Genomic DNA, 16,946 nt, shown 5'->3' on the forward strand with positions numbered 1-16,946 from the left:
GAAAACAAGTAAGTGGATCGGACCGAAGATTTGAGGCGCAAATTCCAGAGCGACGTGCATCTATACTTAACTCCATCTTCAAGCAAAGCATCAAAGGCCTATAAGATTCCCATGCATACGTTATTAATTTCTTTATTTATAAAAAATGTTTCTGTTGCTTTTTATTCGTTTCACTTTCCTGACATCAGTTTTTGTTTATTCTTATATATTCTCGTCGTCATAGAATTTATGAATTTACGATCCGTTATAAGTCTCCTTTCGAACTTAAGATGATGATCAAAGTGGCATTTTCATCAATCATAACAATCACTAGGTTAGACTGGTTATTTATAAGTTATAACTATTAAAAACAAATATGTTTTATTTACGAAGAGTAAATATATTACTCATGAATTTGGTAAAACAGTTTTCAAATGTACATAGTTCTGGCTTTGATTATATATTTAGCTAGAGAATCAGTATGGTGTTTTTTAAGCTCATACTAGCTTTTAGTAGCTAGGTCTCTTAATGTAATGCCAACTTATTCTAAAAGAAAATTAATCATGAAATATGAACATTTTTTTCGGCGTCGTTAGTAACTATTTTTCTTTAATTTAATTAAGATATTGATGATATCATATGTTTTACACAAAATTTTCAAAAAAAAAAAATGAAATTTTCAAATTGTGTTAAATGTTACACCTGTCTAAGTCGGAATCAATTTTTTTAAGAATAATTTTTATTTATTGAATACAAATTTATGGTATTTTTATTGTAAGAACTAAGAAAACTGTATAGAAGAAGAGAATGTTTTAGGCTTTCTTCACTACAAATTTTGGTTTCGAATCTGGGCCAGGTCTGTATATATTTCCCCCATATGTTCTAAGTTTGTTTCACTGGTGAGGCCCAAACTATTATGGCTATTACCAAATCTTGATTGAGAAATTTTATTGTTTTATGTGAGTAAAGATCAAACATATAGTAACATTTTACTTCTTGAAAAATGTTGTCTTACAAATTTGCGCAACCCTTGGAAGAAGATATCATAGTTTCGTTTAAATTCGTAACTAGGTACCTTTTTTGAATTAAAATTAAAATCTACTTTTTTATTTCTAATAATATTAAGAAAATCATTAGAAATACATTTATAATTCATCTATAGTGAGTTTTTTTTTTAATTAAAAAGAAATCTTCGCTCCGTATCAAGTTCACACGATCAATATCGTTACTAGCATCAATATCATCACTATCATCAATATCGATGTGAGCAAATATATCATGTCGATTGCTCAACCATACTTTGGCTATCTTACGTGGAGCTGAATTAGGTTTTTTTGGAATTTATGTATATTTTGAATGCGTAAAATATTTTGATTCATGTATTTTTATAATTTCAAAATTTTAAATAGTGTTGAGTATTATATTTGGTTTACTTACATGGTAAATGTTAAAACATATTTAGATAAGTACGTTGTTTAGACATCATTAATCTTTTATACGGTAACAAATATACAATGATCGTATTGAAGTTTTTAAACGATAGCAATATGCATAAAGGTATTAAATCCAAGTATCATATTTTAATTTAGTTTTAATTTGGACGATTGCACGTATATAACCTACGCGTAACTATTTTAGAATGACAAAGACATCTCATCTTGTTTCTTCTCATCCCTACCCGCAAAATTTTTATGTTCCATAACTGTTCTCTTTAAATAATTAACAATTAGAAAATTTTTATCATCCAAAATTTTTGGTTAAGAACATAACTAAAATTTGTGCTTTTCTCACATTTTGACATATAATTTATTTTCTTCTGAAATAGAAGTTTTGTTCATAGTAAATAAATTTAAAAAAAAAACTACTTATTAATATACAATTTTGCATAAATATATAGTAATACAATATAGTCAAACAATTGTAATTATTGAATTTTAGAGTTTTAGATACTTATGTTTTGGTAATCACTATTTAAAAATACAAATATAAATTGAAATTTCTTTGCTTCTTTTTTTTTGTATTTTAAAAATGAATTTTTTATAATTTTTTAAACAACAAATGTAATCCATGAAATAGTTTATTTTCATAAATATATATTATTTTTATTTACGATTACAAAATATATTAGTTACATAAGATTTTTTAAAGATATTTCTTGCATATATTGTGTTTTAGAGAGTATTTACAAATAAGTTGATTTAAGATATATTTTATATTTTTAAAATAAATTTGAATTGTTTTTTATTAATTTCATATCTTATATATTAATTAACTTTATATTATGAAGGCTATAATGAATACTTTACTATTTTAAAATACCTTTTAAAATAAATTAATTAAAAAAAAATAAACTGTATATCTTTATTTGTTCCTAAAACTGTGAGGAAAAATATGTACAAATATTAACTGTAATTTTCTTTTTATATATATATATATATTTCGCTTTTTCCTAAAATATTTATATAGAATCATAAATTTAGATTTGATTTATTATGTATTTAAATGTTTTTCTTATTTAATTATCATGCATATGTTTTTCTTAATTAAAAATTCTAACCAATTAAGATTTCTGCAAGATTATCGTTGATTTAATACATAATAAATATATTGTTAGAGAAAATCGGGTCATTAACTGGGTATTAAATAACCATTCTATAATTACTAATTACTGATTACCATTTCTTTTACCACAAATATCCCGTTAAATACTTATTTTTTATTTACTTAAATATCCCTTTAAATACTTACTTTTTATTTACTAAGTAGAAATTATCCAAAAAAAAATACTTAATTGTTTTCAAAAATATCCAAAATTTTCAAAGTACTTGTTCCAAAATAACTGATTACATGTCGCATACTCAACTTTTAAAAATAGATATATTTGTATAGACAACACAATACACAACGACACATTAACCACTGAGACTCTTTGGATAATTTAGTACTTTTATCGATATACAATATATATCATATCCATTTTTAATTTGAAAGTTAAAATTTAATTTAATTATCGAAATTTTATGATCTTATATTTTTTTTATTAGAAATAGTTAAGATTTACTTACAATTTACATTCAGAATGGTGGCGACAATGACTTGCAGCTGAATATATATCGATGTAAACGATGGTGAGATGACACATAATATAAACTTTGACCATCTTTTCCTTTGTACTAAATTTAAAAGGGTAGAACTCAAAATGTATTTCAAAAATGTATATATATATATATATATATATTATTTATTTCATACGTAAACTTATAAATAATACGGAGAAAAAAGTGTTTAGCAATTCTTAAGAAAAATTTAAGCAAAATATAAGCAAAATTTAAGAAAATTTTAAGCAATTTTTTCACACTTAGTAACATTTTTGAGATTTGCTTCTTCGTATTTTACTTGTGACAAAAATAATTAGATGAAACAAAAAAACGCCCAATTTTTTACAATTGGTAAAGTGAAGAAGACTCTATTTCTCTAAGAGTCTCCCTCTTTCTTTTTGATTTAAAAAAATCGAAACCCTCCCTACCACTTTGTGTTTTCCATTCAACTTGTCCACACACGACACCAAATTTGCCTCCCTAAGATTTATTTCGGACTACATCAGCTTTCCTGAAACCGACAAGATGGAGCTCCAGAAACAGTTGCAGAACAACAAGCTCGAATTCTAAATTCTAGCCACCTTCTCTGTGAGAGCAACTTTGGGATCTTTACAATACTCCATAACGCTGCTTGGGAGGTGCGAGATTCAGCTTACATCTCCACCAAACGGACTCTTTTTTACTCATCACTGCACAACGAACAAGACGAAGAATAATAACTGACGGTGAGTTAGTATGCAGGGGAATCAATAGGTTGTTTGTTTTGTGATTTTTAACAGATGTAGATAATTTGAACTTATTTGGTGTTGTTGTTAGATTTGAATGTCTTGTATGATCGGTTATTGAGTTAGAAACAAGTGAACATTGTTGTGAGTTTCTAATGATATTAATAGCTCCTTCTACGTCTGGCTACTTTTGTTGTGGCATTGATGATTTGTATTGCAAAGAGCTTGGTTCAGTCTTATACTCCATACATTTTGAGTGATGTGTTGTGTGAATACATTAGAGGCTGAGTTGAATTATATCCTCTGTTTACAAGCTTTTGCTGGTGGTGGTGATTAATTAGTGTTTGTGTCCTGAATCTTGAGGGATGCTCTCTTCGTCCTTTTGACATTATCACAGAAAAATATTTCAGGCCCTTGCTTGTCTAGTTCTTCATTTGGTTTATGCATGTTCATATTAGATATCAAGTTCGTTTCTCTCTCGATCACAAGAATCAGAGAAACTGATATCTATCCCTACCGATCGATGAATCTTGCATGTGCCACTCGTGGAAATTACTGTTGTGAAAATGAATGAAATTGGATTTTTTCAGGGAATGGTGAAACAAATGAGTTGTCTATACAGAGACGCAGACTTGAGTATGAGTCAAATCCCTTTTCTTTTCTGTGAGGAAAAAGAAAAAAAATACATTTGACCTCCTTTTGCATTTACTTCATTTTGAACAAACTAATTAATTTTCATTGAAATTAAGTCTCAAAACCCCACAGCTTAAACATTATTAGTGTATGCATGGTACATTGCAAATTGCAATGGTCAATGTTGTCATTTGGGCTTTGATTTGGATTAATTTTAAAGATTTTTTGACTCGGAAATTCGGTGTACCGTGGGTCCGTATCTAGTATGTTTTTACTTTTTTTTTTTAATAGATTAAATTAGTCATAAATCCAATGACATTCAGTTGTAATTCTTTACAAAATTAAGATTAGTTTTATAAACAACTTTTCTTTTAATATTATAGATGATATGTGTCTTTTATTATTTGCTGATTCCTTCTTCTCTTAGGAATATATATATATATATATATGTATATATATATATTTAACAATTTGTTTACAAAATTAGGAGGAAATAAAGTATCATTTTAAACAATAATATTTAATTATTTATCCTATTAAATCTATTGTTCTGCCAATATCAAATGGTTCCGATTGAAGAGATTATATAAGTTACAGTAACTTCGCATGTATGCCGTTTTGAAGTGGGTTTAAACAACAAGCCGTCATATTTTGAGTAATGTAGACGGCACGATGTTCATGCCTGATTACGAATCACGATTTATAGTTTTATACAAACGCAAAAGCATAGAGAGACTTTAAAACTTCGTACAATGGCGAGACGACGAAACACAGAGATCGGTGATAGCTTCACGAAGCTATTCAACAGAGAGATTGGTTTCTTTCATTCGAGCTCCATCTCTCGTCGTATCTCTGCTTCTGAGGTTACTCATTTTGTTTTCTTCACTAACTCCATCACTCTATTCCTCCGATCTTGAACCCTCTCTTGCTTGTTTCCGTTTTCGAATGAGACTTTTTCTAACTCGGGAAGAGTAAAGTTTTCGTATTTCGTGCTCAAAATTCGTATAGGAATCGTGGGTTTTGATTAGTTATGTCATTTTTATCATAAAGTCTTCTCATTTTCTGGATTTGAGTTTCGAATCATGGATCTTAGTGGTTCTTCAAGACCAAGTTAGTGATGCTAAGGTTGTTTCTAAGTGGGAGGTCTTGTGTTAAAGTCGAAAGCTTTTGAATCAATGGGTTGTTACAACTTACAAGTTCTAGATTAGTGTTTTGTAGGATGTATATGAGACAATCCGAACCAAATTCAAAGACTTGTCTAAAGACTCTTAGGATTGAACTGTATTGTTTTATTTGGCTACTTCAGGGGATAGTGAAGAAACTAGATCTTTACGGGAAGTTAAATGGGCTTGAGGGATGTGTGAATGCCTTGGAGTTTAATTCCACTGGCGATGTTCTTGTTTCGGGTTCTGATGATAGACAAATCATGCTTTGGAACTGGTTGAGTGGAAGCAAGACATTGTCGTATCCCTCTGGCCACTGTGGAAATGTGTTTCAGACTAAGTTCATACCTTTTACAGATGACAGGACTATCATAACATCTGGTGCTGATGGACAAGTATGCTTGTAATCTCAAAAATCTACAAGACCTCCAGCATTGTTGCTTTTTGTATTTAGTTTCGGTGTTCGTTCTGTTTTGCAGGTAAGACTTGGTCAGATCCTAGAAAATGGCAAAGTGGAGACATAAAGGCTAGGGAGGCACCACGGTCGTGTGTACAAGCTTGCTGTTTTGCCTGGAGATCCTAATCTATTTTACAGCTGTGGTGAAGATGGTTTTGTTCAACATGTTGGTCTCTATATCTCTCTCATGCTCCAATGTGTTCATAATGTTTGGCTTTTGGAAACTCAAACATAACTTGTCTCTGTTTTTTCTTTTGGGCAGTTTGATATACGTAGCAACAGTGCCACTATGGTTTTGTATTCCTCTCCGTTCACGCAAGGCTGCAGGAGACATCACTCTAGCAGTAGGATCAGATTGAATTCTATTGCGATAGATCCAAGGAACTCATTTTATCTTGCGGTTGGGGGTTCCGATGAATACGCACGAGTCTACGACACTAGAAGAGTACAGTTAGCTCCAGTATGTCGCCACATCTTACCAGACCCACCTGTGAACATTTTCTGTCCCCGTCATCTTCGGGAAACCAACAGTGTTCATATCACAGGATTGGCATATTCCAAAGCTGGAGAACTACTAGTCTCTTACAACAACGAGCTCATTTACCTGTTTGAGAAAAACATGGGTTATGGTTCGTCACCGGTTTCTATTTCTCCGGAGAAACTGCAAGAAATGGAAGAGCCACAGGTGTATACAGGACATCGCAATGCACAAACAGTTAAAGGAGTGAACTTTTTCGGTCTAAATGATGAATATGTGACGAGTGGTTCAGACTGTGGTCACATCTTTATATGGAAAAAGAAAGGGGGTAAGCTTGTGCGGGCTATGTTGGGTGATAGACGAGTGGTGAATCATCTCGAGTCTCACCCACACATACCGTTTCTTGCATCCTGCGGTATTGAAAAGAGTGTTAAGCTATGGACGCCAATGTCAAACAATGTTCTTTCTCTACCTGAAAAGATCGAAAAGGTGAAAACTACTAGATAGATCACATCTCCTCTTTAACCAAAATGTTTAATGTTGAGACATGTCCCAAAACACTGAATCTGTGTTTTGTGGGAAATGCAGGTGATGGAATCGAACCGACTGGGAAGAGAAGACCAGTCGAGGGTGACACTGACTCCTGATGTAATTATGCACGTTCTCCGGCTACAGAGACGTCAGACGTCAGCGTTTACAGAGAGAAGATACGTTTCAGCTGACATTGACAGTGATGAAGGACATGAAGCTCAACTGATCGCAAGCTTAGCAGCCAACGAAGATGAGCCTTCAGAAAGAGAATGTATTGTAAGCTAAGTCCTCAACTAGTGTGCTGAGTCCTCCACTAATGTGATAGATTACACAGGTCCATGTGTTCCCAAATACTTGTTGATTTTGCTTGCGTGTTGTAATTCTTAATAAGTAAAGGAAAATAATAACAAGAAATTTGTAATCTTCCAAGAGACGACCAAAGCAAATCTCGTTATAAAAACAAACGAGTTCACGGTCTAATGCTGTGAATTTCTTTCATTCAATTAGGAGAAAAAGTTGAAGAGAGGTTGCACAAGAAACAGATCATTTTTTTTTCCAGCAACTCTTCTTTATACAAATATGCAGGGGAGTTTGTTCTTCAAAGCTCTATAATCTATACAGAATGAATTCACAGTAGCGCCAAAAATGCAGGGGAGTTTGTCACTAGTTAAGTCTTCTGAAGTATGCAAATGAAGACTAGATCATCTTCTGAATCAACAGCACTGAATTTTTTTGCTGATACACACACCCAACAAGGTAAGGTGTCCTCCTGCAAATGAGAGAAACAACTTTGGTAAGAACACATAACAATATCAGTAAATGATTGTCTATACTTGACGAGGTATAGAGGAACAAGATGTCTATACCAATCGAATTTAAACTACTCCTGGCAAGCAGATATTGCGATTGTTGATACTAAGGTCTGGTTTGATATGGACAAATAGACAGAGCAGTTTCGACTATGACTCTTCCAACACTGAAATCAGCCAAACAATCGTTCTTTTACGAAAATTCAACCAAGTAATCACATCCCGTATGCTCTGTTGTACGGATCTCCGGGACTTGGCCTCTGGTATTTAGGCTCTTCAAAACGGCTGTAGACATTGTCATTAAATCCCATCCGTTCATTCCTTAGAAGCTGGGTAATCCCAAGAGTGTTACCACTTTGGGGATCATTCCACTTATCCCAGTGACCATTTGACAACAAAGGACTTGGTGAAGTTTGTCTAGGCAACTGTGTAAAAGGAGATAAGCCAGTTCCTTGTGTTTGATCCATTAGCCTTGAACTAATTCCATATGGGTCGGAGAGTGAAGAAGAGAAGTTGTTAACGTTCCTGGGATCGTGATTTCCATTGACTTGTTGTGCAGCCAGAGACCTCTGTGCCAACAATTGAAGTCTTGGATCATTCTCAAAGGAATTCATCTGAGAAGAGAACCCTGATCTCATATCAAAGTCTGCCGTTTCCATCCCATTGTTAAGTCTTCCCCTTCCAACGGCTAAAATTGCAGGATCAATAAACTCAATATCTCCAGCAGAATTTGAATTGCCACTTGGAGGTGGTATATGATATGTGTTCTTCAAGAAAGCGGCTGCCTCAAGCAAACGAGTTCCTACAGAATATGTGTTACAAGAGTTTCAGCTTATGGAAAGTTGAAACTATTCATTTTTAGGAATGTAATATATAATACCTGATCCAATATCAGAAGACAGGTCGGCTCTTTCATGTGAAGAGAAACCGGGAGGAGGTAACCTGTTGGGAGCAGAGAAACCAGGAGGAGCAGAAACTTGAGTCCTCGCCACTACAAGAGGACAATGGTGAAAAGTTCAGAAAACCAGAGGAAGAGATAGTCTTAATGAATTACTTGTTAGTCAAACCAATTTTAATTGCAGAAAACAACTATAAGAAGCGATGATATATACTAACCAGGACTCTTGTAGGAAGACAATCCAGGAATAGCAGCAAATTGTTCATATCCACCGGAATAATTTGAGGCAAAACCGTTTTGACTCCCAAGCTTATCCTGATACATATCACGGTTCACTCCAAACTCTTGAAGAGGCTGATCTCTTGACAACTGCCCAGATACGCTGTAACTCTTACTGTCATACACTTGATTATTTGACTCTTCATGCCGAGCAAAAGAGAATCGGGACTGGTCATTATTTTGCTTTATGAGGTTAGAAGATTCCAAAATGCTGGCTCTATGATCACTCTGGCCAAGTAATTTTGCAAAATTGTGTGACGAAGCCAAGGTATCATCCCAGGGGTCAAAATCTAAAATGTTTGAAATTATATCATCCTCTGTATTCTGCATGTTGTTCCTGCCTTCATTCGCAAATAAAGAATGCTCCATATTGGATATGGATTTCTCAGAAAATCCGTTTGGAAGATGCAATCTATAGTTACCTATGTCAAAGGAGGATCTAATATCGGAATCCATCCCACCAGGAGTTTCCCTGGTCTGAAAAGAACGAGAAGCTAGATTATTTGAATCCAGGACGGAACTTGATGAACGAAGCATATAAGACGAGTCGCTAATAGCCTTTGCAACATCTCGCCTATTGTTTTTAAACGATGAAAGATCATCCACTTTCAACTTAACATCTATCTGGGATTGCAAACCTGATCTCCAATCCCACTCTGGCCTGGAACCATGAATCCCATTTTGTAATATGTCAGCTTCTGCATCAGTGTTTCTATGCATTCTACACTGCTCCAGATTTGATACATCGTTACCAGGTTGTCTAATAGAACCTTGATCACAATGAGTACCAATAGCCACTGGAACACTAGGACCTTCATCCTTAGAAATTGTAGTTATCCCCATCCGTGCAACATCAGCCGACAAGTTACTAACATGAGAGACATCTTCAGCAATTTCATCTGTGTGCTCAAAAGAATTCTCAACAGCAGAAGGCTTGTCAATGACTCTGCTATTGTGTGAAGATTCTACTAAACAGGATATCTGATTGCTAGTAGGATCTCTATTAGGCGATGTACTTCTCTTGGACCCAGGATCCACCACAATCTTATGTTGCACAGGCTTCAACATGCCAGGTTTGCTTTTTCCAGCCAATATTTGGATTTCTTCCTTGTGAGGTGGTTTCTGAAGAGTGTTACTAGACGATACAGGCCCATAAGCTGCATTTGCAACAACTGTAGACATAGTCAAAGTTCCATTCTCTGATGGTGATCTACGATTATCCAAAGATCCATTTGACATAGCTGAAGTTGCTATAGAATTATGATTTGTTGTTAAACGCGCCCCCCTGCAACAGAAATTTCAATTTTTTTAAATGACCACTTAAAAAAGTGCACATAAACAATGGCTTACAGCAAGAAACTTACCATGATGCTGCAGCAGGAAGAGCAGTTGATTTACCAGAGCTCCCACTAGGTGGAGAACCCTTGGGAGCACTAACTGCAGTCTACACCAATAAATATGAAAAGAGAACTAAACGTTAATTTCATATAGCCTTTTCGTAATTTAAAAAAAGAGTAAATGAAACGATTTAATTGAAAAAACAAAACACATGTACACAATCTGAAGCTATTGCAGAGAAAAGTTAAGTTTCTACGGAATGCTACACATGCACTAAAGTTTCTACTTTCTAGTGAGCAACATCAGAATGCATTTACCAATATATGACTCTAACTAAGGCTACAGGAGATAAGAATGCAAAATGTTAAGAGTAGCACCCTCATATATCAAGGTAAAGTAGTAGAGAAGTTTAGAGAGCTTACATTAGAAGGAACTTTTGCAATTGGTTTTGCAGTAGAACTGTCAATGCAATAAGCATCCGATGGTGGAGGTAGCATGCTCCCTGAACGGTATTGCATAGTATTTGACGCTCCAGTAATTTGCTGAACTCTGCTCATTTAAAATTACTAAATGAATTAATACTACAATTTCTCCACATATTATATGCGTAAAAATAATCATGAGTACAAGAAGAAAACTTAGACAATATGACAATGAAGATTACCTTGTATGGGCTGATGTGATCTCATCTTTTGTAAAACTATCCTCGTGAGAGCCAACCTCGTGCAAATAGAGGCAATCAGGATTGTTGCATGCCTGATAATAGAAAAACAAATCCATATTCCATTAGTATCAGTTGCAAATTTCGACTGAAAAGAGGAAAGCCAAAACAAAAACTCTGTCAGCCAGAGAGCAGAAAAGGAGTACATACCACGTTTCTTAACCATGCGTGACAATACTTGGTTGTCCCAAAACATGCCCTGCAGTAAAAGAAAAAAAGGGAAATAATGAAATCAATGAAGATAGTTGCCATTGTACACAGCCAGTTTCAAATAACAGGGTACTCCGAATGACTTACTTCAGTGCTTTACCATCCAAGATAAATCCATGAACGGACTCGATGCATCGAGCAGCCTCTTCCTCTTTACCATAAGTGATATATCTGGAGCAATAGCCAGTAATAATCAGAACATAATAACAATGCAAACAAACCTGTAAGAAATCCATTCATGCTAAAAGAGAAATTTGGTTGATTAACATTAGAAACAACGAAACGTACACACAGCATGTGTTGTTAGGGAACTGTTGAATGAGACCCGTTGTTGTTCGGGACATAGAAACCTTTAGAACCTTTCCATACTGACCAAAATATTCCTTACGGTGGAGAAGCTGAAAAAAAATGAAACTTTTCCGTCACTAAGCAGATCATAGGAAATAATCACAAAGTTTTCGAGGAAAGATCCCGTACATCTTCATCTGCTAGATTAAGTGGCAACCCAACAATGTAGACAAGATTTCTTTGAACCACTCGAACACTGGTTAGTTGCTTTCTCCCTTCAGAAGGTTTCAGTTTTGACTTCTGTGTTTTTTTGCGATCCATGTTGCCATCAAAGGCCAGTCTGAGAACAGGAAATAGATAAGAAACATCAGCAAACCAAAACCGAAGAACTGATACAGAACAAAAGTTGGCATTCATCAACAGGTGTCATATCTCAACCTCTCCTGATCAACAGTCATCCCAACAATCTTTTCTTTGTCATATGGAGTGCGGCAAGCTGGACAGCGCCCTTCTGAGTGATCTTTCTCAGCCATGTCCATTATGTGGTGCCAGCACCAAACACAAATCTGTAAGATTGGAGGTAAAACACACATCAGATCAGAAAATTATCAGCAGAACAAAAATCAACGATCTCTGAGGCCACCACAATCAGTATAAACACAAATATTTTGAGTCAATAGTTTTCAACATATATATATATATATATATTTTGTATGCTCTAGGTATACCACATTACAGCCTACAAAACTAAACCATAAGAAAATCATAACTAAACCTAATTGTCTACCCTAATCACAAAAACAAGAAAAAAAAAAACTGCTCAAAAAAAGCTAGAAGTTTAACACAATGCATCGACATGTAAATCAGAAACTGGACCTGATAGCCACATTTACAAGGCCTCAACTGCTGGTCAGTCAAATCCATCTCCTCTGCACACAAAGGGCAAGTCTTTTCACCGTAATCACTCATTGTTTTTTCCTGAATAAGACAAGTAAAAACAAAAAGAAAGCGAATAAGATATATATACGAACAAAGAACTTGGAATAATGGCCCATTAGAAGATTAACAAGCAAAAAGCAAACCATACTACTGACACCATTATATCTACCACACAGAGACAAAACTAAAAAATAAACTTTTTAGTACTTCCACAACAGTTTGTACGGCAATTTAACTAAATAACAGTTCAATCAAAATTGAAGATCTCATCAATATTATTCCAAAGCCAAATTTGGTTCTAAAGATTCGAACTTTTCCAGATCGAAATCAAGAATCTAAACGAGCCAGATGCATCTATAGTAGTCAAGAGCTGTCGATAAATTAATCCGTGCATGCCAATCGAAAGTCATATTAAAAAATATATATATATCAAGTGAGATTTCTACAATCGGAGTCAATCATGATTGATCCCAAAAACAACGCCGGAACTAAATCGTATAAATCAGAAGCAAGAAACAGAACTAGGGTTTTGAGATTCGGCGATTCCATAACCAAAATCAAAGGGATGATAGAATCAATCAAGAAGAAGAAGTGAAACATACAGCTGAGTCGAGAGAGAGATTCGATCGGAGAGATTTTGCGAGCGAGAGAGAGAGACGAGAGAAGAAGTGAGATTGGATGGCTGAGATTTTTGGCCGCTGGCTTTTTTCTGGTTTTGGTTTTTATAACCCTTCAAAAATCTTTTCATCGGCCAGATCCACGATTGCATAATAAGAAGAGATAATATGGAAATAACTATACCCATAGATTCTTTGTTTATTACGCTTCTGCCATTACCTCCGGTTCGATTATTACAATTGGCATCGGGTTAAAGATTTGAAGTTTAAAGTTTCTGGTGGTTTATTTTAATTTCTGAATTGTCTCATCTAAATCACTAAATTTATGTTGATTTTTTTTTTTTTAAATAAAATTGGGCAAGTTTTGATGACTAGGTCATTTGAGGTTCCACATTAAATCGCTGTTAAAAAGAAGGTGACTAGGTTATTTTTTACACGTTGGTCGCTGCGATTGATGGTTCCGAGAGGCAAAAGATGTCGGAACATCACGATGGAAATGAGTGCTTTGAGATCCCATCGGACACTGAGGTAGATCGAATCCCATAAGGATCTGACACTAAGGCGGTTCAATGCCCACCGGAGATTGAGGCGGTGGCAATCCCACAATAACCATAGATTGGGGTGTTTCAATACCCACTGGAAACCGAGGCGATGGAAATCTTAAAAACAACGAAAGAATCGAAAACGAAAAACGCCAAACGATATTGAAGAAAATCATGAAGTTGTGAATGGGGATGATTGTGAGGTTCCTAGCAATGAATATTTTAATGAGGGAAAACATGAAGAAGTTTGTAGAGAAGAAAAATGGAGCATTGTAGCTATTATGAAACCAGATGTAGGTGTGTAAAAATAGATGATGGAGATCTAAGTGTAGAGGAAGAAAATTGTGTTGACTTTGAAGCTGAGTTTAGAGAGGCTAACAATGGAGGCGAGAGTGATGCAAATGGTAGTGATGAAATTTGGGATGATGAGAAGATTCCAGAGCCGCTGTCGTGACAGTAATGACAAAAATGATTCTAAAGGTGAAGATGGTGCTCCTTAAAAAGCTGAAGATCCTGTATACCTACTTAGGTTGGGGGAAACATTCAATTTCCCAGCAGTTTTTAAGATTGCAGTGTCGAGGTATTATCTGAAAACGCGATACAATATTAAGCTTTATAGGTCATAGAATTTGAGTATTGGTGCAAAGTGCTCGACTACTACTGATGTGAAATGTTCATGGAAATGTTACTACTCCTATGAGAAGAAAAAACATGAGATGCAAGTAAAGGTATATATATGAGCATTATCATTCATGTGCCATGTTAGAATACTTAAAGATGTTGAAGGTATGAGCAATTGCTTAGTTGTTTGCAGAATGGTTGAGAAAGAATCAAAAATTGACCAAACAAGAGATGGTTGCGGAGATCACAAGAGAGTACAACCTCAGATCAATGTGCAAAGACGAAAACAACAGTTATGAAAGTAAAAAAAAAGATACTCATCAAGATCATTTTTCACCAATATGGGATTACCAAGTAAAGATCTTCGAACTGATCTATGGACTGTATTTGTGATTTGAGATTGTTCGAGAAGGTCTTTTTATTGCTTTATTTGTTCAAACTGACAAAGACAGTCCATACAATACTTCAACAAGTATTTTACGAGCCCAATATCACTATCCTCATTTTCTCGACATGTTAAAGGGTAAAAAAAAATTATGCTATTAAATTAGCCAATTAATTAACAAGATATTTCTCCACACATCTATCAATATAATTCACGAGAGAAATATGTATATAGTTTTGTGTATGATGTGTGTTGTATCACTTATTTTGTATTATTGCATTACTTATAAAATGATACAAATAAATTTTACATCATTTATAAAATTGATACTTACATTGTTGATGCAAATAATTAACATCGATTTATCATCAATTGATGCAATTTTTGTCTGTATCAGTTATTATAATCAATATTAATAACATGCCAATTATCAACAAATGATGTTACTATTTGTGTCGATTATAATAATTGATGTCAATTATTTATATTACTTACAAATAATTGATGCTAAAATTAGTATCAATTTTTAAAAAATGATTTTAAAAGTTGTATCATTTACAATAACTGATTTAATTTTTGTATCATTTCAAATATTTGATTGAAAATATTTGTATCATTTACAATTATATTCATTCCCTACACCGGTGCCAGGGTAATGCATGATGGATTCCGCCTTCCTTGTATCCAAAAATCGTTTAAACCTCCATCTCCTTAGCCAAGGCTATGACCCTGCGGAAATTGATGTCTCCCGAGGAGATACCCAACATAGCCCCTTCGTTGTGGTCATCTAAATGAGTGATCATCAAATTCATGATTTTTATGAGCATCACTTTATCGTTGGTGTCGGTTGATTGTGTACCAGAGACAAAAAAAAAAAAAATTATGGCCGTGTTGTAGCAACGTGTACACCTAGTTGTTGATAACAAATGTGCAGGTCATGCACAATTGAATATGAATTACAAAACTAAAACATATTGTTTATAACAAATTGGATATACATTAAAACCTCTCTATAAATTATTAATGTTGGGACCATGAAATTCTATTAATTTATAGAAGTTTTAATTTCTCGAGAAATTAATAATTATTAATTTATAAAGAAACTTTTACTAATTTGGTAAAAAAGTTTAAAAATAAAATTTAATCGTTATAATTAATATTTTTATAAAATCAATTAAAATGAAAATAACAATTATCATGTTTTGAAGATAGTACTCAAAAAAATTTCTATAGTAAAAATATTAAAAGTAAACTCTAATAAAAATTAATGTGTATATATATATACATATATTTAGATAATTTTTTAAAATTATTAATTTATATTATTGATGGGACCATATATTTACAAAGTATTTTCAAAAAAATTATTATCTTATTATATTATCGAATTATGTCCAAAATTACAATATTCCCAACTTGGGACCAAATATATTTATTAATTTATAGTGTATTAATTTATAGAGGTTCTACTGTTTGTTATTTATGTAGGTAATTCACATTTAAGTGTATTAATTGATTGGTCAACCATTAACATGGTGGAGAATACATTACCAAAATAATTTAACTTAATTGTGTTTTGAATGATTATAGTTGCATTTTGATGTAAGAAAAATTGTAGAAATATTAAAAGGCCCAATAAATGTATGAAACTAATTTATGGTGTATTAATTGTATAGTTATAATGATTAAAATTAGAAAAAGTTTTAAAATAAATTTTAATATAGTGATATACTTAATTCTAATGAAATTTGGTGTATAGTTATGATTTTACCTAATTAAAATCATTTGACAAATATCAACCTCTCAAGTGATCCATGTCACTCTATAATTTAAAGTTTTTGGATGGCCAATATATTAAGACAATACATATAGGGTTTGTATATCTAGAGTTTGTGACTTTGTGTTTTTTTTTTTTATAAAGTTTATGTACTTCAGTTTTTTACCTTTACTGTCTACTAAAATTTATGTATTTATTTGGGAAAAAAATCAAAATACAGAAAAATATATTGAGCGGTAATAAGTAAATATTGTAAATTTATTATTTTTAAGATTTAAAACACAATTTTACACGTTATGTTTGAATTTTTTTGGTTTTGTTTGCTCTAATAGTTTAGTATTTGGGACGAAGTATTGTGTATTTTAGCAAAAAAAAAAGTATATAGATAAAAAAAACACACATGTTGAGAAAAAAAAAATGGCAAATCTATAAAATCTAAACTAAAATTGAATAATAAA

At 33.3% G+C, this 16,946-nt stretch overlaps 1 protein-coding gene and 1 pseudogene across 2 annotated transcripts; one reads left to right on the forward strand and one right to left on the reverse strand.

Annotated features, from left to right (window-relative positions):
* Nucleotides 1–5,172: 5,172 nt before the first annotated feature.
* On the forward strand, nt 5,173–7,487 carry LOC104790804 (uncharacterized; annotated as a pseudogene). Its single transcript, XR_015558994.1, has 5 exons — nt 5,173–5,298; nt 5,742–5,993; nt 6,078–6,221; nt 6,318–7,022; nt 7,122–7,487. The product of XR_015558994.1 is annotated as an uncharacterized LOC104790804 (transcript).
* A 57-nt stretch (nt 7,488–7,544) lies between these two features.
* Nucleotides 7,545–13,375, reverse strand: LOC104790803 (uncharacterized). The gene is made up of 14 exons (XM_010516587.3): nt 13,149–13,375; nt 12,484–12,585; nt 12,046–12,173; nt 11,797–11,947; nt 11,608–11,717; nt 11,407–11,490; nt 11,260–11,308; nt 11,053–11,144; nt 10,811–10,937; nt 10,415–10,494; nt 8,990–10,335; nt 8,754–8,864; nt 7,931–8,675; nt 7,545–7,833 (listed from the first exon to the last, which is right to left on the reverse strand). Exons 2-13 carry the CDS (start codon nt 12,574–12,576, stop codon nt 8,089–8,091), a joined length of 2,958 nt encoding a protein of 985 aa, XP_010514889.2. The 5' UTR covers nt 12,577–12,585; nt 13,149–13,375; the 3' UTR covers nt 7,545–7,833; nt 7,931–8,088.
* Between the last annotated feature and the right edge of the window lie 3,571 nt (nt 13,376–16,946).

This window comes from Camelina sativa, chromosome 6, assembly GCF_030686135.1.
Source record: "Camelina sativa cultivar CO46 ecotype springtype chromosome 6, ASM3068613v1".
Classification (NCBI taxonomy): Eukaryota; Viridiplantae; Streptophyta; class Magnoliopsida; order Brassicales; family Brassicaceae; genus Camelina; species Camelina sativa.